The sequence below is a fragment of the Botrytis cinerea genome, chromosome 12 (genome assembly GCF_000143535.2).
Source record: "Botrytis cinerea B05.10 chromosome 12, complete sequence".
Lineage (NCBI taxonomy): Eukaryota > Fungi > Ascomycota > Leotiomycetes > Helotiales > Sclerotiniaceae > Botrytis > Botrytis cinerea.
In genome coordinates, this window is record NC_037321.1 from 75,727 (window position 1) to 99,184 (window position 23,458).

Consider the following 23,458-nt stretch of genomic DNA (forward strand, 5'->3'; position numbering starts at 1 on the left):
GCTGACTTACCTAGAATTCCAACAACAGTTTGCAAATCCCCTACTCTGTCGTGAGATGATACATCAAAGGAAAGCTTTTTATTTTACTAGGTATTGCCGAGGAACCAATAATGGATTTGGTTCTTCAACACGATCTTCAGATAGACAAGTATTTACTCGTATACTCGTAATACCCCGAAGAGTCTTCACATTGCCGAAAAAGCTTGATATACAGATATCAGTCGAAATAGATATAGTTTTGAGAGAATGAGGCTTATTTCAAGAATCAAATGAATACAAATGTAGGATCATAATGTCTCTACCGTGTGGAAACAAGTATGATCCACAAGCTTGTCAAGAATAAAGGTGTTCAACCATTAACGTGAAATGTGAACTTCGTTTCAATCGAGTAGAGATAGTGGGTTGCATTTTTGCGAACATAAGACGGATCTTGGATTCGTGAAATGGTCATTAACAGGAATATAGAAATCAGTCTACTCATCATTGAGATTGCCGCCATAGGGACTATTGGGCCTCAAAAGCAGAAAAGGCACCTTCATGATCAGAAAAAATGATGATGAGATGGAAGTCATTCAAAGAATCCGAGTACACCATTTATCTCCGGATCCAAAACTTAGATCCCTCGGCATACTTTCCGACTCTCCTGATACCCGGGTGAGCAATACAAGTCAATGAGGAGGACATGATTTTCTCTATAATCAGATTTCAGATCGGATACGAGTGGTACATGCCTACGCCATCTCAATCAAGCTTTGCGGGGGCGGGTTTGTGATAAAAACTGCGCCGATGTAACAACAGTTTCGTAGCATCCATTTTTTACATTATGGTTGATACGAACAGGCATTTTAGTAACGAGAAGAATTTAGAGGGCCCTTTTGGATCAATATTAGACAATCAAAAATGTTCTACAAGGTTGTTTGTGTCCACGCATCGAACGGTCATGTATTAATAAACTCATGTTTTGGGATTCATCCGAGCCATGATGATTGAGAAGTCAGAACTTGAAGCCTCTTCTAGCCTTCAAAACAGATGTAACTTATGCAGGACACTTTCGCCACTGATGTATCAGCAATCATGAAACAGTGAGTGAGAAGATAACTTTGTCCTCGGACGAACCAGAACATTCAAGCCTCAAAGTTACGAAACAGACCCTCAACCAACACAAACATCCAAGGAGGCGTGTGATATTTCCTGATCAGTGTCGAACGATAATAACATGATTCCTCAGCTCTCTGGTACTAAAATAAAGTTCCAAAACAAGCTTTTGATTCATATCAACTTCATCATTAGTTTGCACAGCCATAGCAGGTGCGGATTCAAGCTGTGTCATTGTTTCAATAGAAGGCTATGTTTGACGCGTGAATGCACGAGGATATACCTCGACATTTGAGAGTTTGATCTCATCCCATCTCAATAGATCTGCTTTTTCGAATCCAAATCTTGGACCTAGCCAAGGGAACGCATGCTTCGCGGCATTTGTATGATAACCACCGTGAGTGGCTATGGGGAATTTTTAGAGACAATAACGGTTTGACAATAATTTGTGAGATGGTGGCCGGTCCGGGCCTCCGAAGCGAACGCACGCACGCAAAACGTAATCACTCTTCCAAATGCACACTAGGAGCACAACGAAGACGGAGTAGACTGGGCGGGATGAGTGGCTGGTTCTGTATGAAGGATCTTTTGGGTAGATAGGATCATATCATCATAAAGGCATAATGGTAACTTTACCAATCTGGACGGAAGGAATGAGAGGAATAACAGAGTCAAGAAAGTAGAAGACACGATGAGGAGGGGGCTGTTTGGGTACGACTTCAAAATCAAACAAGCAAGCAAGTCAGACAAGTTATGAACAATACAAATCAAAAATTACGAAATGAAATATTGTAGTACCATGATACCATTGTTTGAACTGGTTCCTAAAATACAAGGGCTTGTGAAATTATATAGAACCTCCTCCATATGATGTTATACACCGAAAGAGAGAATGGAATCGAAGGATCTACATATCTTTTAGTAATGATTGAGTATTTTTCCGTTCATGAAGAAAGAACACGAGAAAAGGAAAAAAAAAAAAACGTCTGCTGTCCAATTAACGCGAGACATTTCCAAGAATTCGCAAACCCCTTTCAGATACACACTCCGATTTGACCATTGGTGGCCAAGAGCTGACGTTTCAGATTATAGTACATGTAGTTTCAAGCTTGGATGGCGGGGGATGCTTTCACTATATTATCCTATGGACGTAATTCGTCAACCGATGAGATCTAATGATCCCTGTCTGGTATGAAATCTAAGAAAGTACTGGCCGCTATGTCGCGGCCACAATCATGTTAAGGTAGCGAAGCGCCAAAATTTTAAGATGTGATGAAGGAGGTACGCGAAGGTGATGATGAGATGACACGAATGCAAGTATTTTAGTTCTTAGTTCTAGAAGGATGACACATTCTGCTTTGTATACACACTATAATGGCTTCGTAAATCCTTCCAGCCAGAACAATCCAATCGATACAAATGATGTTTCTAGATCTGATCACGGCAGTGGCGTGCGGATCAGATTTCTACCGTATACTCCGAATTTCGAAACATTGCACAATCACATCCAGACAATCCGAGAATGAAGAAACGTATCCGAGTCAACTTGGATAACTATAGGCGCCTCCATCGTTTTGCATTCATCTGAGAATGCAAAAATGGAGTTGTGTTGAAAAGCTTAGCATCATTTGAATTGATTGTTCACAGTTGAGTAGGCTTGATTGCGATTATACGAAAGACAGGGCTAAATCTGTGTATCATTACGGAAGAGATCTGAAAATGGATTTGACCAAGTGAAAAGTTATATTGGAGCGAGAATTAGTAGTTGCTGGGCATTCAATGTGATACTGACGTGAAAGTAAGTGTTAAATTCCACACAAGTTCATGGGGAAACAGTTGATCATGATTTAAACAAAGGCTTTTTCTCTTGGTATTTTCTTGGTATCGGTACATTCAATGCTCTAGAATCCCGCAATGATCGGTTTTGATTTCGGAAGAATATATTCGAAGATCAACGGACGGAATCTAACATATGAGTCGATGCTTTCCGTTGAATCCTTTGGATACAATTGGCCAGCAAATTTTCAATCTACTAAGCTGCGCCAACTGCCCTATTTTCAGGGGCAAGTAGACGGTGCGAAATTCGGAACCAATCCATGCGTATTAAGACATTCATCGCTAAACACTTCCATTCATATCCTTTAGTAATGAACTATGAATGAGTCCGTCTCCCCCCAAAGTCTGGTGTATTCGAGGGAAACGTCAGCCTCAACGCTAAGTCTATCCCTATGGAAAACCAACAGCCGTTTGAGTACGAATCAGAGAGGCTAATTCAAAGATTTTCAAAGACTACTTTTCCAAAAGTAAATCCTCATCAGCCAAAGAAAATCGACACCGGTGACAGTGCCAAGGTCCAAAATATCTTAGGACTCCCCTGAATCTCACAGGGTCCGTAACGTTACCAATCTAACCATCATTTTGCCTCTTTGTACAACTTTATTCTACAAATTTGGGTCTACCATGTTGTGACTTTCCAGGGCTTCTCATATACGATCCAATTATGAGCTGTCTCCAATTTCAGACTGCCCAAAAAATCTACCAAGCTCTCTGTTTTCAGACTTGACTGGATGTGACTATTCTAATCTAGGTATAGTCAATTAATTTCTGTAACCTCTTCTCACAATCCACGACCTCCACTCCTACTATCCTATCCACAACCCCGTACCTTTAAAATCTTTTTTCATACCATAATCCCCACCATACAGTACAATCAAGAACAAGGGTCAAGTAGAAGTCATGTCAATCCCAGAGCCTTCCTCAAAGCACAGACAACGCCATGAAGGCCAGGAGAAAGATCAAACACGCATACCCGGCTACTCAAGACGTTAGGGACTTTTCCTGAATAAGTATCATTCTCCACCATTATGCCGCAGCTTGTGTCTGGCATCCAGCTTTGGCGTTTGAACCTTGTCTTCAAACTTGCATATCAAGTAGTCTTAAAGCTTCATGCGCAAACTTCATATTTCTTCTACTTATTCCTCGTGAAAAGCCGCGTGTTTTCGTTTTAGTCTCCATTACTCTCTCTATCTCCATCCATCTCCTTACCCGGAACACTCCAGGTTTCTTGGTTTTTTTATAGTTGCATTTTCAGTCATCGTTCATATATCTATTTACATTTCCTTCATAATAATATTGGGGCCGGCATCCATTTTTCTTTCTCAGTTCATATTTTCCAGCGATCTTCTTTTCTCTTGTGGTCTGGTCTATCTCAAGCAATAGCAGTAGTCTTTCATTCACACAAGCCAACCACCCTTTCTCTTTTTATTATACAACCACCTGGTGTGGCCCTACCAATCTTTCAAGATGCCTTCATTACTTCAAGCATTCTATGTCCTCGCACTCATCAACTTGGTCCTCGCCGCTCCACACCCAGCACAAAAGCGAAGCTTCAAAGTCGAGCGAGTCGCAAACCCTAATTATGTCGGTCGAACAGCTGGTGCTGGTACAAGAGCTCTCATCAAAGCATACAACAAGCATTCCATGACTCTCCCAGCATCATTGGTCGAGGCCATGAACTCAGGTGCCAACCCAGCCTTCCCAGAAGGAAACTCCAAAGCCGCCACTGGAAGCACAACGGCAGTAGCCGCCGCCGCAAGTGGTAGCGCAGCTGCAGGAACTGGAATTGTCGCTGCTACCCCAGAGAGTGGAGATGTTGAGTACTTGTCGCAAGTCAACATCGGTGGACAAACCATGAACATGGACTTCGATAGTGGATCATCTGATCTCTGGGTTTTCAGCACTCAACTCGCAACCGCTTCCCAATCTGGTCATCAAAACTATGATTCCTCTAAATCAACAAGCTTCAAGGCAATGCAGGGTGCTACTTGGTCCATCTCGTACGGTGATGGATCCGGAGCTGCTGGAAACGTCGGTACTGACACTGTCAACATTGGAGGAGCCACTGTCACTGGACAAGCAATTGAGATGGCTACCGCAGTCTCCGCATCTTTCGTCTCCGACACCCAATCAAACGGACTTGTCGGTCTCGCATTCTCTAAACTCAACACTGTCAAGCCCACTCAACAAAAGACCTTCTTCGATAACGCTATGTCTCAAGGTCTCGCTCAACCAGTTTTCACTGCCGACCTCCGCAAAGCCGCTGCTGGATCTTACGAGTTCGGAAACATTGATTCTACCAAGTTCAACGGATCCCTCACCTGGGCTGCTGTTAACACCACTCAAGGATTCTGGCAATTCAGCTCCGGCAAATTTTCCGTTGGAGGTGGCCCCGAGACCGCTGTACCAAACGGACAAGCTATTGCTGATACCGGAACCACTCTCATGTTGGCTGACGCAAACATTGTCAATGGTTACTATAGCAAGGTTCAAGGTGCTGTCAACAACCAAACTGTCGGTGGTGTTACATTCCCTTGCGCTGCCACTCTCCCAGATTTGGCTATCGATGTTGGAGGAACCTACATGGCTACCGTCCGTGGTTCTGATATCAACTATGCTCCTGTTGATAACACTGGTACCAGTAAGTCATAACCTGATCTTCTCTCTTTTTGAACAATATGCTAACATTAATTCCTCGCAGCCTGCTTCGGAGGTCTCCAAGCCACCACTTCCAACCTCCAAATTTACGGTGACATTATGTTCAAGTCTCAATTCGTCGCATTCAACGGAGGAAACAACTCCCTTGGAATGGCTCCTCATCAATAGAGTCTTTTCTCTCTTCTTTTTAGATAATCGTTCCCGGTATATGTTGTATAGAGTAGCATAATAGAGGCGCATAGATGTCGAGCTACTGTTTCGGATGTTGGGAGATGGGAGATGATCAAATGGGGTGCATGGATTTATGGGCAGGAGGCTGTGCATAGGGAAAAAATGGAAATGTATGGAAAGGAAACAATTAAACATTCACCAAGGATAAGACTGAATGAATATATGATTTCATGTTTTGTATCTATAATAATTGAACTTTATCTTGGAAGACTAGGTAATCAATGTTTAATATGCTGTCGTCTTAGGGACAATGCACAGGTGTCTATATTTGGTGAACATAAAAACTACCTTGCCGTTTCTATTCTCTTGTATATACAAGGGCTCATGCTTATCTACCTACCTGTTTACACCTTAACGCCTGTAGATTCAGCTGTATGTTGTCTTCGTGATTGGGCGGACGCGAAATCTTCCTTAAGCTATAATGATACCTTAGGGTCCTAATATTCAAGATGCCCGAGACATGTTTGACGACTTAATGATCATTGCCCGTAGATCCAGCGTAGATCCAGCAGTAACAAGAGATGTAGAATCTGTTCCTTGCAGATGCAGATATAGATGCAGACGTTTGCTCCAAAATACATCTTCATTATCCATGCCTTATTGCCTCACATTAACTGCTTGTCATACACAATCACAAACTCGCATAATGTGCAGTTTCTCAAACAATAATTTATGATTTTTTTTCATTCTTCATACCGATTTGGAGTATCTATAATCTAAAGGTATGTATGTACCAAGGTAACGCCTAAAACACAAAACTTGACATTTATTCCAACTCGATAGTTCCAGGAGGCTTGCTAGTGTAATCATACACAACTCTGCAAACACCGTGAACCTCGTTGATAATTCTTGTAGAAACACGGGACAAGAACGCATTCTCGAAAGGATATGCGATGGCAGTCATGAAATCGGTTGTCTGAACTGCTCTCAAGATAATGATATTTCCATACATTCTCTTGTCGCCCATAACACCAACCGCTCTACTTGGATCAACAGCTGCAAAGGCTTGTCCAATGTTGTCATAGAGGCCTGCCTCTCTGATCATAGAGATGAAGATATGGTCGGCTTTTCTAGCCATTTCGACACGTTCCCGAGTAACTTCTCCCAAGACACGAATGGCGATACCTGGACCTGGGAAAGGATGGCGCATGACGAGTTCATGGGCAATTCCTAACTCTCTTCCCAATTGTCTAACTTCGTCCTTGAACAACTCTCTCAAAGGTTCGATGAGTTTGAGTCCTTGGCCCTCTGTCATACGTTTTGGAAGACCACCAACGTTGTGATGAGTTTTGATAGTCGCCGAAGGGCCCTTGAATGAAATACTTTCAATAACATCTGGGTACAATGTTCCTTGCAAGAAGAATTCAATCTTGCCTGCTTTGTCGGAGTTGGCTGCTGCGTCTTCAATCTTTTTAGCTTCAGCTTCGAAAACATCAATGAATTTTCCTCCAATGAACTTTCTCTTTGCTTCTGGCTCGTCGAGTCCGGCAAGGCCGTCGAGGAAATCTTCAGATGCATCTGCGACAATCAAATTGATGCCGAGGTTTTCTGTCAATGTCTTTCGTACTTGTTCGCACTCATTCAATCTCATAACACCGTTGTTGACGAGAACGGCATGGAATCGATCTCCAATCGCCTCGTGCATTAATTTTGCAGCGACAGTTGAATCAACACCTCCACTGACAGCACCCAAAACTTGACCCTTCTCTCCAACCAATGTGCGGATTCTGGCGATCTCTTGGTCCACGAATTTTGCCATAGTCCAGTTTGTTTGGGCTCCGCAGATACCGACGGCGAAGTTCTTGAGGAGTTGAATTCCATTTTCGGTGTGAGTAACTTCGGGGTGGAATTGAAGTCCTAGAGTTTAATTAGCTTTGGCTCAGGGGGAAAGATTCTCCAGATAGATAGATCTAAATTCCCATACCATAGATGTGTTGACTCTCGTGTGCAATTGCTGCGTATTCAGAGTTTGCAGTTGTAGCAATAGTGTGGAATCCATCTGGCAATGCACTCAATTTATCACCATGACTCATCCAGACTTTAACGTCGTCCTCTAATCCTGCGAATAATTGGTCGACTCGTCCATTATCAATTTTCTTTGCCTTCAGATCAGCATGTCCGAACTCGCGGGCTGTTCCAGCAATGACGTTGTCTTTGCTAATTCTATAAGCAATCTCTTGCATTCCATAGCATATACCGAGAATGGGAACTCCAAGTTCGAAGAATGCGGGGTCAACGTGTGGTGCACCCTCCTCGTAGACTGAGTATGGTCCTCCGGACAAAATGATACCTTTTGGCTTCCATTGGAGATCTGCAAGCTTTTGGGTGCATGGAAGCATTTCAGAGTAGACATTGAGTTCGCGCAAACGTCTGGTAATAAGGTGAGTGTATTGGGATCCAAAATCCAGAGTAAGAATAGTATCGTAAACCTTGTGAGGTTCAATCTCAGCAACTGTAGAAGCCATTTTGAGTTATTGTTAGGAGAATATGAGAAGATGTGAGGAGATATGAGAAAGCGCCGATGAAGATTGGATAAAAAGAAAACGGGTTGTGAAGGTTGGAATCAATCGAATATGACTCTGAAGGAAAAATATCGGGAAGAAGAAAAATTTGGTTGTTGCATGCTTATCGGGATGGTGGGCTTAACCTTATCGGAAGGCGCTAACCTGAGAATGGTTTAGGGAGGGGCAATAAGCCATTGGCAACATGGGGTTTTTCGTGGAGAAAGAGGGAAGAGAGATTTACTAGATGTTGGATCAAGTGCAGTCTGACAGTATTTGATACAGAATCGCTCCAACGATAGATATATATGTGTGCGTGGAGATACTCAACAACGGTATCGAATTGGGGTTTTACTCAATTGCTACTAGTTTCTCTTCGCTTGTTCGTGAAGTAAATTGTCACCGAAAGCAAACAAGCAATCTAGAGATGAACAATAAGACTTTATGTTCCAGGAATCTAATGAACAAGACGGGTATCTAGGAGAAGCGCGTATAGGTGTGCGAGACTAATGAGTAGCAATAGCGCCCAAGACTAAAAGCACACGAGTATCACCTCATTGCTCGTCCAGAACAATGAGGGGTACAGACAATGTAAATAAGGTTGATTCTCACTTTGCGAACAGCTTCTTAGAGAGTGTTTAGCAAATTAAGGGTGTGGCAGTGAAATCATGTCCAATCCTCGGCGTTCAGGCCTCGATATCATCGAATCGCCTGTCCAAGCGGAGTTGATCTTATTCATTCATCTTGTTGAGAACAAAATCAATGGTGAACACCACATCCTTCGTCGTTTCGATGATCGCCCAGTCCTCCCTCGCATGGTTGCTAGTACTTATATCACCTCCAAATTCTGTCTTCCAATCTGTCACATCCCATTCTAAGCCTTGCGTGGTAATGCTCGAAGGTTCCTTGACCGGTAATATTCCAATGTGCTTTCCCAATTTCAGCAATTTGCCCTCTTCCTTGATCTTTATTTTGTGCTTTCCAGCCTTGAGAACAAAAGTTATAGCTTCACTAGAAACCAGGTACATTTTTCCCTTGGAATAATTTGGTTCTTGCTGAAACATATAAAGATGATGAAGTTGCGAGAGGGCCTGATCAACTCTTCCACCTAAACCTCCAAGGCAAATGATATCGAGAGGTCTGGGTAATTGCTTGAGTTGATCAAGTTTCTCCTGACGATGGGTACATGGAGGTGTCCTTTCCGAGTCAACAGGCTGCTCAAAAGTTTTGACATATCGCACTGCTTTGGTGAAGTCTGTAGAATACTGATCGCCGTCTGTGATGATTTCGGTGCCATTATCCTCAAAATATTTGAAGAGATTAGGAGACATGGAATCGAAGTCGCCAATGATAGTGTCAATGTCAAGATAGGTTTTAGCCTTTATTTCGTCTTGGAGGGCTGGGTCTAAGAAATTTCTATCGAATGGCTTCTTGTGATTCCTGTTATAAACTTGGTTTGCACCACCATCAGCTGCGATATGGTAGACAGCATTGTCCCACAACTTCTTGTAGATGTTAGAAGGCAGTTCCAGAGGCTGGTTTAAGACAATAAGCGCGAACTCTTTATGATCGGCTGGATGATCAGAGAATATATCAGCAGGATGCCAAGTGACAAAACCGTGGGAGTCCATTATTTTATAGCGTTGGTGAAGGTGTCTGTGGAAGTTCTAGGGGAAGGTGTGAAGATACTGAGACGAATTTGACCCTTAACCTTTCAGCTTGTAAAGTCCGAGAAAAGAGAAGAAAAGAAAAGAAATAGACTATCTCCAACAGTCCAAACTACGCAATGCTGTTATCATGAGGGGCGACAGTAAGTAAGCAGGAGAACACAAAAACATTCTGCTTGGTGCAAAGAGAAAGTTGAGAATCTACACACTTGCGACAATATCTTATCTTATCGTCAATCACATGATCCAGATAATTTCTCGAATCGGTGATTCGGAAAATCCAGAGAGATGCTTACAAACACGGCGCTCATATTCGAGTCTACTATTCTTTGAGATTCCCAATATTTCGTTCGAGCGTTTTCATCTTCACAGTCTTTTTCTCAAATTTAGCCCAGCATGTTCAAATCAGTTTTAAGAGTTGCGCCGAAATGCTCACCGTCACAGTCTAAATCTGTTATAAACGCCACTTCTGCTCGACGATTTTTAAGCTCCGCACCACCCTCACAAAAGTCCCGAAGTTGGAAAGGCAGTGCTGCAAGATGGGCATTGGCAGGCGCAGGAGTATACTGGTATAACACGAGCAATGTTTTCGCCGAAGAACCAGAAGGTATGAGAATACTAGCGGCTAGGAGGCGAATCTCAAGGAGATGCTGATTGGCACAACAGCAATCCAAAAATTAGATGAATCAATACATAGAATTCGAGAATCAGATTTACCCACTCTCGATGCGGTGATTGAGGAAAAGCGAAAACGACATGCAGAATTAGCAGCGGAACAAGAGAAGAGGGAACACGAATCGGCCGCGAAAGCAGTCGCTGCAGAAGGTGGAGCTGAGGAGGAAGGAGAGATGGAAGGACTAGAAGATGAAGCTGGCCAACAAGGTGCATTCAATCCGGAAACTGGTGAAATCAATTGGGATTGTCCTTGTTTGGGAGGAATGGCACATGGACCTTGTGGAGAGGAATTCAAAGCTGCGTTTAGCTGTTTTGTTCACTCTACTGAAGAGCCAAAGGGTGTTGAATGTATAGAAAAGTTCAAGTGAGTCTGCGGATCTGGAATATCGATGATAGATCATGACTAACAGTGTCTAGGGGAATGCAAGACTGCTTCCGAGCTCATCCAGAGATGTATGCATCAGAATTGGAGAACGAGGAGGATGAGATAGAGGAGGAACTTCGAGCAAGAGAAGCGGCAAATGGATCAGAGGAGGGTGGCTCGGAACCGTTGCCACAAAAGGCCGCAGTATCAAGAAGATCCGAGGAACAATCCGAGAAGAAGTCTGAAGGAAAGTCAGAGCCAACAGAGCCAACTACACAAAAAGCTACCGAATCCAATTCGGACTCACCAGAAGAGAAACATAGGGATAGCCGAAACAGCACCACACCTGAGTCTACACAAAATTCGGGGGATGAGGGTGGAGATTTGGTACCACGAGCTGCTCATGATGCTACAACAAAGAAATAAGTCCTTTAGGCTGTAATTTTATTGTACAAATGTAATACCAAAAAAGACGAAACCATTGGGCATTGTTGTTATTTTGCATGTATGATATATGAAGACTCAACTCAACTCAACTCATGATAGTACGAATGCTATTGATTTGTACCTATGCAGTAGGTAGTAGATGTGATATGCAGTATGCAGTGTTGTAGTTGTTTTCTGGACTTGAATAGTTTGATGACAAGACCTACCTACTGGTGTGTTCAAGAGCACCCAGCAGTTACTGGAGAAGATGCTATGTACCTAGGTCTCTAAATTCAAAATACGTTCTCCGAACTGCTGTTGTTTGCAATGTTAACATATGTTTGTATCGTTTATGCAACGATATTATCATTGCTGGCGCTTGTGTTGTATGTATAGGTGACTTCATACCAGAACGCAGAGTCCAGAGAGTCTAGAATCTAGAATGTCTCTGATTTCATTTGAGCCGCCTACGTCAACAATCAAAAATCCACTTTAAGCGAGAAGATCCAGCTTAAGCCACATCCACACCAAAAAGCCATAGCCACACCCTCATCGAAATCTTTCCCGGTTTCTCACATGTTTCCCTTGTTCGCACACGACTTTTCATCGTTTACATACTCTTTCTATTCCTCGTCAACTTAAAACTTCCATCTTGACATCCTCACACCCTCTCGAAAGAAGCATCCGCAAATTCCTATATTATAATCTCATCATACCTGATCAATCATATCATATCAAAGATGTCTTACGCACAAGCAGCAGCTTCAGGTCCACAACAGACTGATGAGGAGGTATGTTTCAATTTCTTCTAAACTCCTGTATACTTGCTTTGTATCCTCTCAACCCGTGTCTCCTTTCTCATTGTCGTCAAAGGAATCTCTTCTACCTCCGACGATATTTACTACTCATTCAGGTCAAGAACTAATCATCCCACCACAGAAACGTGCTCCTGCCCCACCATCTGTCATCTCCACCGAAGCTCCCTCCACCTCCTCCTTAATTGACGTCGACACCGATTCCGTGCACACTGTTCCTTCAGACTTCCAATCGCAGCCAGTCCAAACCGAGACACAAGCCAACCGTCTCGAGCAAGAAGCTGAACAGATCGAGGCTAAGCTTCGCGCTGCAAAGGATGCCGCTTCCAAGAAATCAAAGAAGGGCAAGAGCCGTGTTCAAGAGAACAGTGATAACCCAGTCGTGATTGGAAATGCGATCGCCGTCGCAGCATTGAGCACTGGTTTGGGATTCGGAGCATATTCAAAATACGCAAAGGGAGAGTTGACATGGAAGGTTGTGGGTGCGTGGGCTGGTGTTGTGGGTGCTTTGGCTGTTGGAGATTATTACTTGAGCTCGTACCTTTTCAAGACCAAGTACCCAGCCAAGAAGTAAAGAGGATATGAATAGGTGAAGGACTACGGCTTGAGAGAAGGCAGGATAGTCAAGGGATCATAACAATTACGTATGGTCAATTGGCTTGTGGTGGTCAAATCTCTAAATGTTACGACATGGAGATACTTTGTATCTGGTGGTGTTACTGCGACTGCGGAACTCTCCCCTCTGTGCGCTTTTGGGATCGATATCAATGCGGCTTGTGCAGTCTATATTGGTGGGATGATGAACCTGTTCATAGATCAAGGTTCGCACTTTCAACGAAGGACGATTTACGACATTGTTTGTTATTCTGATTGGTGAAAATCTTCTATGTTGTTTTTAAACAGGCGCTACCTGAAATGAGCGGCCTATACTAGGCTTCGACTACTTCCTCCCCACAAAGAATCTACAAGAAAAATCGTAGTTGACTTGCAAGCTTCTTTCGGTGGCGTGCAGGCGAGCATACTTTTATCCGGAATCGAAATGTACCTTTGTAGCCCCAAACCTGGCTACAGACACCGGGTGATGTAAATTTTATATAGCTGTTTACATGTGTATCCTCCACTGTATTTGAGACTATTGATTTCAAGAAAATGGTATTTTTGTACATATCCAGGGCTCAAACTCCGAACGGGTGTCATGCTCGATATGAGTCTATACACCATCCTCCCACCCAATGCGCCGTCAAAGATCATAACCCTACATCCATAGAAATTCATCTTAGGATTTCCCTCTACTCACTGACAACCACCCAGCCTCAGTCTCCTTACTTTTGAAAATCCCCCAAAACTTTCCAACATCTTCACAACTTCTATCCCCAACTTCATGTTCATGAAAAGAACATACTTTTTCATCATAGAATTTAGTCCTAACATCTTTCCATCCTTCGGCCCCTCTCAAAATTCCAACCACGCTTTTATACAAAGAAGGAAATTTCAATCCTAAATCAGCCAAACTATCCTCTGAGATACTATTCCCAGCAGTGGACGAAACTCCTTCTGGAAAAAGTAGCATAATGGCATACCACCTTGCCATCCATCTCCTCAGCCCACAATCCCGATCTTTGGGGCCCACCGGTTCCGTTAACTCAAACGCCAACTCAATTGCAAAGACATTCGGCGTAAACCTCTTCTCCACATATCGTCTTCCTAACCCAGTCAACACTTTGTCCATCATCTCCGTCATTCCCAGTTGATGCGCCAACGCGTAGACTTCTATTGCTGCACAACTTGGCTTATTTCCTTCGTTCTCGAATCCAGCGTCTAGAGTACCGCGGTATAGCCATTTCATTATGATGGAGAAATGCTCCGAGCTAATTTTGGGTAGATGATGGTCTTCTTTTTCTTCGCTGAGTTCATCGTTGTTTAGGAAGATGTCTGCGAAGAAGGGGGATTTGGCGCAGAGGAGGCCGCGGTGAATGCTGAATTTTTTGCGTTTGGGCCCGATGTAGAGATCTATTATGGGACTGTCGAGCATGCTGTTGGATTTTTGTTAGATGTGGTACTTTTGGGTATAAGATAATATTGATATGTGAGATTGTTGAGAGAACCTACTCTTCGTAGGATAGTTTTGGCTTCGCATTCTTGACCGCAGACAACCTTTTCTTTCCCGACTCTGAATGAAGTCGATGCGTCATCTTTTGTTTATTAACAAGGTCTTGATGTTGCTTTTTTGCTTTCGGTACTTGAAGATGTACCATTAAAGTTGTTTGGAAATGAATATCATCCACATAGACTAAAGTGTTGTACGCGTCGATATTGCTTGAGACGCGTCGTAACGTGCCGAGGCGCTTGGAATTAATTTTCAATCTAATCTGGTATTCTCATACTGAAGTATGGGGTGGAATGGAAACTCATAATACTGCTTTTAGTGAATCACATTCTATAAATATCTATCCTGAGATGGTCTTCAAGAATCATAATATATCCAACATGTTCCAAATGCATTCCCCTTTGTCTAATGTGATGCGTAGCCCAATAAACTATTATCAAACTGAAGCTAATGAAATTTGCTGGAGAAGTCTGGATGTAGGAATCAGTGTATGGTAGTAATGCGAGGAGTGCTTCTCTGAACCACTAGGTCAGTCAACACATATAGCCATCGGAATGTAGTTATCCAGTACATCTCACGCGGTGCGCCTTGATTCCGTGGCGGCTCTCTCTAGTATTGCCATCTTACCTATACTCCTGGGCTCCTTTTAACCACAAATATAACTCAGCATCTAAGCCGGGTATGCAGTCACTCCTCTCCCGTATGATGCATGGACAGAGTCAGAATGAACAAAGATGCAGAAGTGGAGGAGATAGGCTCGCTTTAAGGTACTTGATGTATCAATGAATGTGAACATGCTTTTCCATTCGTCTATGACGTTCCTTGTTAGACGTTCTGTGAGTGGAAGAAAAGCGATCTGATCCAGTAGGATTTCCTCACTCGAGGAATACAATTTTGCAGATTCAATGATCAGAGTCCTTCCGACTAATTGGCCTCAGGCGGGAGCGAGCTAGGTCAATGAGGGGAATTCATCTATTAACTTCAAAATCCCATCTAATTCAAGAGTTTTGAGTTGCATCTAGAGAGAAATGGTGGTTGAAGGTGCTAGGCTTGAGTCCATCTGTTCAATCTGCAATGTCAAATACAGGATCATGCATGGTTCGACCATTGATGCTGGATTGTACTTGGTAGAGAACAACTGGGCAAAACAATTGATGTTTCCCTTTACTTGCACGTAGATAATCTCACAAGTAACAATTTGTATCTGAAATGGCATGAAATGGATATTGGACCGCAGACAATCCCACCACGTCGTTAGAACAAACACAAGCCTATATTTAGCCCCTATTTTATTTATCCCTTGCAGGTGCAGGCGCGATACACTGACGACATTGATTTGGTTCTCCTCTTTCCCAACCTCGCACTTTCCCGATCTCACTGTTTATGCCCTTTCCACAAAATTCCATCTATGTTTTATCTGTAATTAAAATTGAGGATATTTTTATGTGCACACAATTTCCATCCATCAACCTATCTATCATAGACAATTTCTCTACATCAAACTTTGGATTGATATCACCACCATCGCAAATATGCCTTCTGCTAAAGGGAAACCAACTGATCCCAAGCTCAAGAAGGACATTACTGAAAGTAAAGAACCTTCTTTTCCTTTCCCCTCGTGATCCCAAGACCCTTTGGAAAACTCCCCTGACTTTGGTTGTGTTTGATCCTTTCTTAACATCTACCAAAACAGAAGTAAAGCAAGAAACGAATAAAGATGGTAGTGGGAAAGGAAAGATGGCTGCATGGAAAGTAAGTCATCTGATCCCATAACAACCAGTACCCCGAGGTTTCAACCACCCGTCTTCCCGTCTCAAACTCTTCCTACGTAGTGCCATATACTAATTATATGCTACCACTTCAGGCCAAAAAGATCGGTCAAGAATATGAAGCTGAAGGAGGTGATTACGAAAATGAGCCCGGATCTAAAGACAAACCCACCAAAGGGACACCCGAGAAGAAATCCGAGGAGGAGAAGGCTGCTGAATTGAAAGATTCACAGAAGGAGAAGAATGGCGACAGCAAGGACACCGCTGATGCAAAAGTAAATGGATCGGACGACAAGGCAGAGAATGCAGAGGTTGAGAAGAAGGCACCCGCTCAAAAGAAACAAGCTGGACCGAAGAAGGAAAAGAAGGTCCAAAGACAAGGAACGCGAAGTAGCGCTCGACAACAAGAAAAGTTAGATCCAAAACCCGCAGTAGAGAAGAGAAAAAACGTTAGTGATGAGGCAACGGATGAGGATGATGAAGTGATTGAAGAAGAGAAGCCTGCGGCAAAGAAATCCAAAAATAAGGAACCTACGTCAGAGGAGCCAGACTCAGAGAAAACAAATGAAGAGGATGAAAAAAAGGATCAAGCAAAAGCAGAGCCCAAGAATCGTGGTAGAAAGGCAAAGAAGTGAAGTTTCACTTCACATTTATTTTTCCTCTATGCAGTGTTGAAGGGAAATAGCATTGGCGCATGAGGTATCACGCAATTATGAACACTGGTTTTGGAATGGAATAGCACGAGTATACGAATTTGCGTTTTGGAGCGTCTGTTTACTACTACTCTTTTGCGTTTTGGGGCTACATTTTGGGGAGCATCCTCTTTTTATTGTATATGAGAATGCATGTATCATTATTGTTGATTTGCTTTCGCTGCAGTAGCAGTCATTCAAAAATGGATATCACCCTTTATCAGGAACGACATTCTAGCTCTTCGCATCATTTTCGTTCTCATTCTGTGTGAAAGAATTAACCCCTATATCTATGGTGGCTGATGAATGGGCAATTGCATTTCAGTATATCACGATACGGTCTCCAGATGAGTCTTATTTCCATTGCATCAACTCCTCCATCTACGTTCACTCAACCCATACCAACTCCACCCTTTTTCCATCTCTTCTCTGTTGCTTTCTTCAAAATAATGAATATATACTGTCCTATCATTTCCACCACCATCAAATTAACCAATAATTCGGTCGCTTAGCTCAGTTGGTTAGAGCGTGGTGCTAATATCTGTTCTGATTCGTCAGTAAGGTTTGGCACGCCAAGGTCGGCGGTTCGAAACCGCCAGTGATCAATTCTTTTTGCTCTGTTTAGAAGGCTCATCCGTATTTAACAAATACGGCCAAAATAGTGAAGATTGGATGAATATACAACGTTTCAAAGTTGCAGTTATTTGGGTGGCATCAAAATGCTCTTTTTTATTTGCCGATACTGATGATGATGAATGAAACTGGATTTGCCAAGTTTTTCTTGCTCAATGGAAACGTTCACTGCGTAATCCATTCTGTGAAATTCACAGATGGTGAGTGGGGATGAGATGGGTATTAATTGGACACTGTAGTGGAGAATGAAGGGGCTAGCTTTAGGCTAAGCGAAGCTAACTAAAGTTGGCTCCCGCAAGACTCGGGAGTTTGAAGATCTCCAACTTTATTAGCGGTTCTCTTTACTTCATACTGGCCATAGTCTATTAACGAGATACCTCTTCTTGAATTTAGCTGCCACAATTTGCAAAAGAATGATGTGTTCTGGGAGTAATCCTCTCGCCCCCCCTACCAATGACAACTATACTCACTGCATTTAGCACAAGATGTAGACTGACGGCCAAGGACATGATATACATGTATCTCGAGACGAAAAATTGCAGCGGCAAATGGTATCTTATTAAAATAATAATACATCAAAGAAAGAATCTCTAAATCGTTTATACATATCCCCAATTCTCTCGCATCCTTGTCCATCAACCACTTATTTCGCCCCTCGCAATCCTTCCCTCCCTCCATTCCTCCTCATAAGTTTTTCCTCCAAAGATTCTCCTCCTTTCAGGCTTCTCACCTTTCTCATTCTTATGTCCATTTCTACCAGCTTCCCTTCCTCCAACCCCTCCCAATATCGCTCCCCCCAATGTTCCCAACCCAGGCATTATCAAATCCCCAATTAACCCCCCACCAAATGCACCAAAAAATGTATTTCTATCTTTATGACTATTTCGACCTCGAGTTTTGGATGCTCGTGAGTGTGGATGTGAATGTCTATGACGCGATCGACTCATAGATCTGGTAGATCGAGCTCGAGAATGTGAATGGGCTCGATTTCTCGATCGTGATCGCGATCTTTCTGGTGAGGAAGAGTAAGAGGAAGATGTCGAACGTCCGCGGTGGTGATAACCGGGGATATGACGAGCGAGATAATGTGGATCAGCTGGTTCGGATATGGAACGTCGGGGACGAAGATGAGGTGGGAGGTTTCGGTAAGGTTCTTCGGCCTGGTGTTGATGCCGTCCATCCCTTTGATACCCGTAAGCTGGAGGTTGAGCAAAAGTATTTTCCATAGCTTGTGGTGGAGGTGGGTAATATGGTTGTTGTTGTTGTGAATAATTTTGTGCATTGTAGACAGTAGGTGTCGGATATGCTGATCCTTCATTCATTGCAATATCATGTTGAGCTTGTTGGTGATATGCCGACGTAGGATATCCGGCAGTCGATTTCAATATACTTGGACCCGGTAGTGCTTGTGAAGAGGGATTATGATATTCATGTGCCGCCATCGTGATGCTTGGAATTGAATATTTTCATCTATCTTGATGCTATTCTAAGGTTATTTCGGGAGTTTTACGACTTAATATAAATACTGTTCTTCAACTCTCACACCATGGCTGCATGTAAATGTTCATCACAAGGCTCAGCGAATCAGATCGACGTCACCATACATGAAGCCAAGAAGTATTGTACTCTGCCTGATTAAGTTTACGTCAAAAACTAGACTGGAGATAGTGAGTATTGCAGAAGTGTAATGTGGTGCTGATGTCTTGGATACGGATGATGCTTGCCGGGAAGAAAACAAGAGGAAATGGAGACGCAAGGCTAGCGAGTTTATTATGGGTTGCGGGGTAAATAATGTTGCTTGACTTTCGAAAACTATCACGGAGTCCATAATAGAACCAATGGATTATAGACATAATGAATACTTCCTGGTAGGGCAGTGGCGGAATTTCCATTTCTGTGCAATTGCAGCGAACGATCATCCTAACCAACCTCATGATCAACGCTTAAAATCCTTCTAGAAGAATATAATCCTTGCTCCCGCAGAAGCTGAGCCTTTTGTCTCCACACCAAGTCACTGTTTAAAGAAGTGCCATGTTTTTCAAAAATATGAATATCTTGTCGGCCACCGGCTAGATGTGTACATCCTGCCGAATTTGGTATCTTCTGCATTCATATTGGCATTGGTGCGACAGTATTTCATTGCGATTTCTGCATCGGCATTTCCTCAGGAAATTCTGGATCTTCGTAAACTCTAGCATTGGAACCACCATAATCTCACACCCTTCTTCCATTATCGTAGTCATCATCGATCTCCTAACATCAGCAGGTTGTCGATCTTGTGTATACTAAATGTCAAGCAACCCGTCTTTTTTTGACTACACTGGCCAAACATTTATCAGCTCGTAAACCGTTGGCTCCATACTATTTCAATCGTTCGTAACACGTAATCCTTTGAATCTATTCTCCCGTTCTTACCATTTTCTACCTCGTACCAACTTCCTCAAGTTCTTCGCAAAAAGTATACTCCTTCTCTCGATCTAATATTCGTATTATGGGTGGATCCAATGGGTCAAAGCCAAGCTATTTGAGCCCTACAGTGTCGGCATCTTGATAAACGATTACCCTCCTTTTCAACGGTCATCTATAAGTTCAATAGCTATATCCGCCAAAATACCTTTTCAAGCAACATTAATCGAGAAAGATTATGATCCTACCCCCTCTCTAGATGCCGGTTTTTTTTTGAGACGATAGAGTATTGTCAATGTGTCTTGACATTTGCTTGATGGAGAAGATGTTCGATAACTTGAGCCAGATTGAGTTCTGGTATCCAAGAAGTGTTCTATTTCGGAGAAGGTACTATACCGTCGATCATTTTCTGGACTTCATTCTAGGTCGTCCCTGTTGTTGCTATTTTAATACGAGAGCTAAGGTTAACAATTTCACAGAGTAAGTTTGAAGTCTTGAGAACTAAAGTATGAAACATGAGCTAGTGGATTGGATGGGAACCGTAGATCCAATGACGATATATCGCTGCCGTTAACTTTAAATACTGAACATTGAAATTGTCAATGCATAGCCTATGGCTTGACAGCGATCAATTTTGAATTTTGTCCTTCCGTGATATTATATCGAAATAGTATGATCAAAGTGTAAATGAAAATCGTGTAGGGCCAAGCTGTACACCCAGTTCTCCTGCGGAGGAAGAGTAGCAACATGTTGGTATCAACCCTGTTGAACTCACTAGATTTTAACCTAGTATCATAGTAGAGAATGACCGCAATAATTATCAGAGATCCATCACCCTCGAACCATGTGCGAGAATTTCTTCACCAGATCAGTTTTTCCAATAGTCCAGACTGCAGTTTATTTTAAGATCTTAGTTTTGAGGTTCTGTAGATATTATCATCGACTTCGGAGATTCATTTTTATAAACGATATTAAATCGATTTGATAACAAACGTAATTGAACCTTTGCCATGATGTAAATATTTATTGGAGGAAGTTGGATATTGTAAACCTTTCGATTGCTGGTCTACAGTCCGGACTATCAAACAGCCTGCCCAGGGCGCAGATCAGTCTAGCCATAATACAATTTTCTGGACCATATTACAAGTTCAGATCATTGGAATAGACCTGTACATGAAATAAACTTCATCTATTCGGACGCACTAACTCCAGTATTTCACAGTACTTTGTTCAAGGCTGATTGGTATATTCCACTTGGTTATCACGGGGTTCGCACGATTGTGCGGTTGGTTTAAAAGCAAGACTGTGTCTCTCGAGACAATGAAGATGATGAAGTCAGTCATTTGAGATAACATGTATTGGTCCCGAGTCAAGCTAACGTGAGAGGGAGCTCCTGATACGCTGCCAATAGGGTTGCTAGAGACGATGGATGCAGTAAAATCAAGATGATTGCAAAGTTCAGTAGAAATGGAAAGCTCAAATTTCTCAAGGTAGAAGCAAATAGCAAATCGTAAATAGCAAGTAGCAATCATTAGTAATACGATTAGTGTTGATCTTCCTAGCAATAGAGCATAGGAAACGAGAAGCACTCGCTAGTGAATCAACAATACTGAATTTAATCCAAGAAGAAAACTCTCTTGGGAGCAATAATGCATTCTTAAGTGAAAAGCACGAAAATCATAAAGCGATTTAGAAGGCTTCTAGAAGCATTTCGGTAGAGTAGATCCCGCTCCCCGTGTGCATTCCGAGTCAGCTCCACCAACAAATTTGGTGACCAACCAATTCACCTAAACATGAAAACTTTTTACAACAGGATTCATCTATTCAGAAAGCTGCATACCTAATATATTAACAGGCCTGATAGTTCAGTGGTAGAATTCTTGCTTTGGGTTGTTCAATCTAAATTGTAAGAGGTCTCCGGTTCGATCCCGGATTAGGCCCTAACTGATATTTCTTTTGCTTTTGTGGATGTTTTAATTATGTGAGGAGGAATTCTGCGCAAATATTTCATTTGAACTTTTATTTTAAATCGCAGAAGGCACAAGAAGTAAAAATCCACGTAAAAATCCAGGACGAAGTAGAGATAGATGATGGAGATATTACATGGCGGTCAAATAGATGGTAAGCAGTAGTAATAGGTAGGTAGGTGGCAGGCACTGCAGGTAGCCTTTTTATACCAGCGTGTTTTTTTCATTCGAGTGGGAACACTCCACTGCAGCGGGATGGATGTAGGATGAATTAGTAGAAATCTAATCGAATAAGTATACGGAGTAGTCCCTATTGTTGAGTGGTGTTTAGATGAGTGAATCATCTATGTGTTATTCTAGCTATTTCAGATAACCATTAAAGAATTTTATAAGGTTGTACTACGCGTGTGACTACCACGCTTGATACGAGGGATGGTTATATATGAGAAGAGCACATCCAACTATCATAGAGGGAGGGCCAACGCACAACGACTCAAAAAGAAGACACACGATTTTTAGCTTTTATTTTCCGTTGCGTGCAAAGTAAACATTTATTCAAACAAGATACCCCCTTTCATCAAATGAAGCAAACAGTTTCCAAAATCCAGGCATGTTGCCAGAGTGGTTAATGGGTAAGACTTGAATGAATAATTCGGTTATCTTATGGTTTCGGCCTCGTAGGTTCAAATCCTGCACATGTCGTTTTGTCAGTTCGACTTCTATTTTGCTGTTGTTCTTCGTGAACAAACCTATTTTGGTACCGTTGTCTGTTTATTTTCTTGCGTTCTCAGAAGGAGAAGAAAAGAAAAAGGTTCTGATCGTTTTTAATGTGGAGATTTTATGGGAGCTAAAAATTATTTTGGCTCCATCTGCTTTTCTGAAGGTGATTCCCCAACCCCCACCACAGGTCCTCTAACATTTCAACCCACCACAATTTCTTCAATTTTTCACTATCTTCAACTGCTTTAAAATCAAAGTGATCCTCATGAAAAGGGCAAAAGGAAATTATATCATTACTATGAGAATCAAACACTTTTCCAGGAAGCGATTGACAGGTGTACACACACATTTACATATATACATAAAAGTCTACCGAATGCAATCCCTAACGAACAAAAGTTTTGATGTCCATTTCAAGCATCTAAATCTCCCGGAGATGCTTTCGATTGGCATTTCCACAGATACACACACACACAGGGGCGTTATTTCCAAAAATCAAACCCTGAGAATAAACTTGAAATGCCAAAAAGCGTCAAAAATGATCACTGGCGGTTTCGAACCGCCGACCTTGGCGTGCCAAACCTTACTGATGAATCAGAACAGATATTAGCACCACGCTCTAACCAACTGAGCTAAGCGACCTGATTATTTGATGGGAAGGAGAAGCTTGTGTGTCTATACATCGAAACAAACACTTTGCTTCGATGTGTGGTGAATGTAGTGGGGGAACGGGGATGAAATCTATGTGGATGGATGGTGGGTATGAGGGGCGGTATCGGGGACGGATGGACTCAATGCATGCATTAGTCGGTGTTCGTTGAGCTTGGCACGCGAATGCACGGGTTTCGATGTGATAGCTTGTTTGTATATCAGAAGAATTTGAGGAGGGGAACTGG

General features: G+C 42.5%; 8 protein-coding genes across 9 annotated transcripts; 4 read left to right on the plus strand and 4 right to left on the minus strand.

Annotated features, from left to right (window-relative positions):
• The first annotated feature begins 3,977 nt into the window (after positions 1-3,977).
• Bcap9 lies at positions 3,978-6,070 on the plus strand. Its single transcript, XM_001557947.2, has 2 exons — positions 3,978-5,572; positions 5,633-6,070. The coding sequence occupies exons 1-2, from the start codon at positions 4,399-4,401 to the stop codon at positions 5,755-5,757; spliced, it is 1,299 nt and encodes a 432-aa protein (XP_001557997.1). The 5' UTR covers positions 3,978-4,398; the 3' UTR covers positions 5,758-6,070.
• A 423-nt stretch (positions 6,071-6,493) lies between these two features.
• On the minus strand, positions 6,494-8,400 carry Bcgua1. Its single transcript, XM_001557946.2, has 2 exons — positions 7,745-8,400; positions 6,494-7,677 (listed from the first exon to the last, which is right to left on the minus strand). The coding sequence occupies exons 1-2, from the start codon at positions 8,283-8,285 to the stop codon at positions 6,587-6,589; spliced, it is 1,632 nt and encodes a 543-aa protein (XP_001557996.1). The 5' UTR covers positions 8,286-8,400; the 3' UTR covers positions 6,494-6,586.
• A 535-nt stretch (positions 8,401-8,935) lies between these two features.
• Bcthi80 lies at positions 8,936-10,051 on the minus strand. The gene has a single exon (XM_001557945.2). The coding sequence runs from the start codon at positions 9,950-9,952 to the stop codon at positions 9,053-9,055; it is 900 nt and encodes a 299-aa protein (XP_001557995.1). The 5' UTR covers positions 9,953-10,051; the 3' UTR covers positions 8,936-9,052.
• A 268-nt stretch (positions 10,052-10,319) lies between these two features.
• Bcmia40 lies at positions 10,320-11,508 on the plus strand. The gene is made up of 3 exons (XM_001557944.2): positions 10,320-10,595; positions 10,655-11,027; positions 11,081-11,508. The coding sequence occupies exons 1-3, from the start codon at positions 10,385-10,387 to the stop codon at positions 11,451-11,453; spliced, it is 957 nt and encodes a 318-aa protein (XP_001557994.1). The 5' UTR covers positions 10,320-10,384; the 3' UTR covers positions 11,454-11,508.
• Positions 11,509-12,019: 511 nt separating this feature from the next.
• BCIN_12g00220 (hypothetical protein) lies at positions 12,020-13,388 on the plus strand. 2 transcript variants are annotated; one of them, XM_024696165.1, is made up of 2 exons: positions 12,020-12,244; positions 12,327-13,388. In XM_024696165.1, the coding sequence occupies exons 1-2, from the start codon at positions 12,194-12,196 to the stop codon at positions 12,840-12,842; spliced, it is 567 nt and encodes a 188-aa protein (XP_024551971.1). In that variant the 5' UTR covers positions 12,020-12,193; the 3' UTR covers positions 12,843-13,388. The 2 variants fall into 2 exon arrangements, with proteins under 2 accessions (XP_024551971.1, XP_001557993.1); XM_001557943.2 differs by having other exon boundaries at positions 12,393-13,388.
• Positions 13,389-13,518: 130 nt separating this feature from the next.
• Positions 13,519-14,508, minus strand: BCIN_12g00230 (hypothetical protein). Its single transcript, XM_024696166.1, has 2 exons — positions 14,378-14,508; positions 13,519-14,301 (listed from the first exon to the last, which is right to left on the minus strand). The coding sequence occupies exons 1-2, from the start codon at positions 14,458-14,460 to the stop codon at positions 13,545-13,547; spliced, it is 840 nt and encodes a 279-aa protein (XP_024551972.1). The 5' UTR covers positions 14,461-14,508; the 3' UTR covers positions 13,519-13,544.
• Positions 14,509-15,745: 1,237 nt separating this feature from the next.
• BCIN_12g00240 (hypothetical protein) lies at positions 15,746-17,059 on the plus strand. Its single transcript, XM_024696167.1, has 3 exons — positions 15,746-15,965; positions 16,069-16,127; positions 16,240-17,059. The coding sequence occupies exons 1-3, from the start codon at positions 15,908-15,910 to the stop codon at positions 16,777-16,779; spliced, it is 657 nt and encodes a 218-aa protein (XP_024551973.1). The 5' UTR covers positions 15,746-15,907; the 3' UTR covers positions 16,780-17,059.
• A 947-nt stretch (positions 17,060-18,006) lies between these two features.
• Positions 18,007-18,968, minus strand: BCIN_12g00250 (hypothetical protein). Its single transcript, XM_024696168.1, has one exon. It carries the CDS (start codon positions 18,909-18,911, stop codon positions 18,105-18,107), a length of 807 nt encoding a protein of 268 aa, XP_024551974.1. The 5' UTR covers positions 18,912-18,968; the 3' UTR covers positions 18,007-18,104.
• Between the last annotated feature and the right edge of the window lie 4,490 nt (positions 18,969-23,458).

What these genes read in the sequence shown, in the direction of transcription:
- Bcthi80 (XM_001557945.2), bottom strand. Translation starts at nt 9,952, where the DNA reads ATGGACTCCCACGGTTTTGTCACTTGGCATCCTGCTGATATATTCTCT.
- Bcap9 (XM_001557947.2), top strand. Translation starts at nt 4,399, where the DNA reads ATGCCTTCATTACTTCAAGCATTCTATGTCCTCGCACTCATCAACTTG. An exon ending in TGTTGATAACACTGGTACCA is followed by an intron (nt 5,573 to 5,632) that starts GTAAGTCATAAC and finishes AATTCCTCGCAG; the next exon opens with CCTGCTTCGGAGGTCTCCAA.
- BCIN_12g00250 (XM_024696168.1), bottom strand. Translation starts at nt 18,911, where the DNA reads ATGGCGGCACATGAATATCATAATCCCTCTTCACAAGCACTACCGGGT.
- BCIN_12g00220 (XM_024696165.1), top strand. Translation starts at nt 12,194, where the DNA reads ATGTCTTACGCACAAGCAGCAGCTTCAGGTCCACAACAGACTGATGAG. An exon ending in CACAACAGACTGATGAGGAG is followed by an intron (nt 12,245 to 12,326) that starts GTATGTTTCAAT and finishes TTGTCGTCAAAG; the next exon opens with GAATCTCTTCTACCTCCGAC.
- Bcmia40 (XM_001557944.2), top strand. Translation starts at nt 10,385, where the DNA reads ATGTTCAAATCAGTTTTAAGAGTTGCGCCGAAATGCTCACCGTCACAG. An exon ending in TTTCGCCGAAGAACCAGAAG is followed by an intron (nt 10,596 to 10,654) that starts GTATGAGAATAC and finishes TTGGCACAACAG; the next exon opens with CAATCCAAAAATTAGATGAA. An exon ending in GAATGTATAGAAAAGTTCAA is followed by an intron (nt 11,028 to 11,080) that starts GTGAGTCTGCGG and finishes AACAGTGTCTAG; the next exon opens with GGGAATGCAAGACTGCTTCC.
- BCIN_12g00230 (XM_024696166.1), bottom strand. Translation starts at nt 14,460, where the DNA reads ATGACGCATCGACTTCATTCAGAGTCGGGAAAGAAAAGGTTGTCTGCG. An exon ending in CCAAAACTATCCTACGAAGA is followed by an intron (nt 14,302 to 14,377) that starts GTAGGTTCTCTC and finishes AAAATCCAACAG; the next exon opens with CATGCTCGACAGTCCCATAA.
- BCIN_12g00240 (XM_024696167.1), top strand. Translation starts at nt 15,908, where the DNA reads ATGCCTTCTGCTAAAGGGAAACCAACTGATCCCAAGCTCAAGAAGGAC. An exon ending in CAAGAAGGACATTACTGAAA is followed by an intron (nt 15,966 to 16,068) that starts GTAAAGAACCTT and finishes CTACCAAAACAG; the next exon opens with AAGTAAAGCAAGAAACGAAT. An exon ending in GAAAGATGGCTGCATGGAAA is followed by an intron (nt 16,128 to 16,239) that starts GTAAGTCATCTG and finishes CTACCACTTCAG; the next exon opens with GCCAAAAAGATCGGTCAAGA.
- Bcgua1 (XM_001557946.2), bottom strand. Translation starts at nt 8,285, where the DNA reads ATGGCTTCTACAGTTGCTGAGATTGAACCTCACAAGGTTTACGATACT. An exon ending in CGAGAGTCAACACATCTATG is followed by an intron (nt 7,678 to 7,744) that starts GTATGGGAATTT and finishes ATTAAACTCTAG; the next exon opens with GACTTCAATTCCACCCCGAA.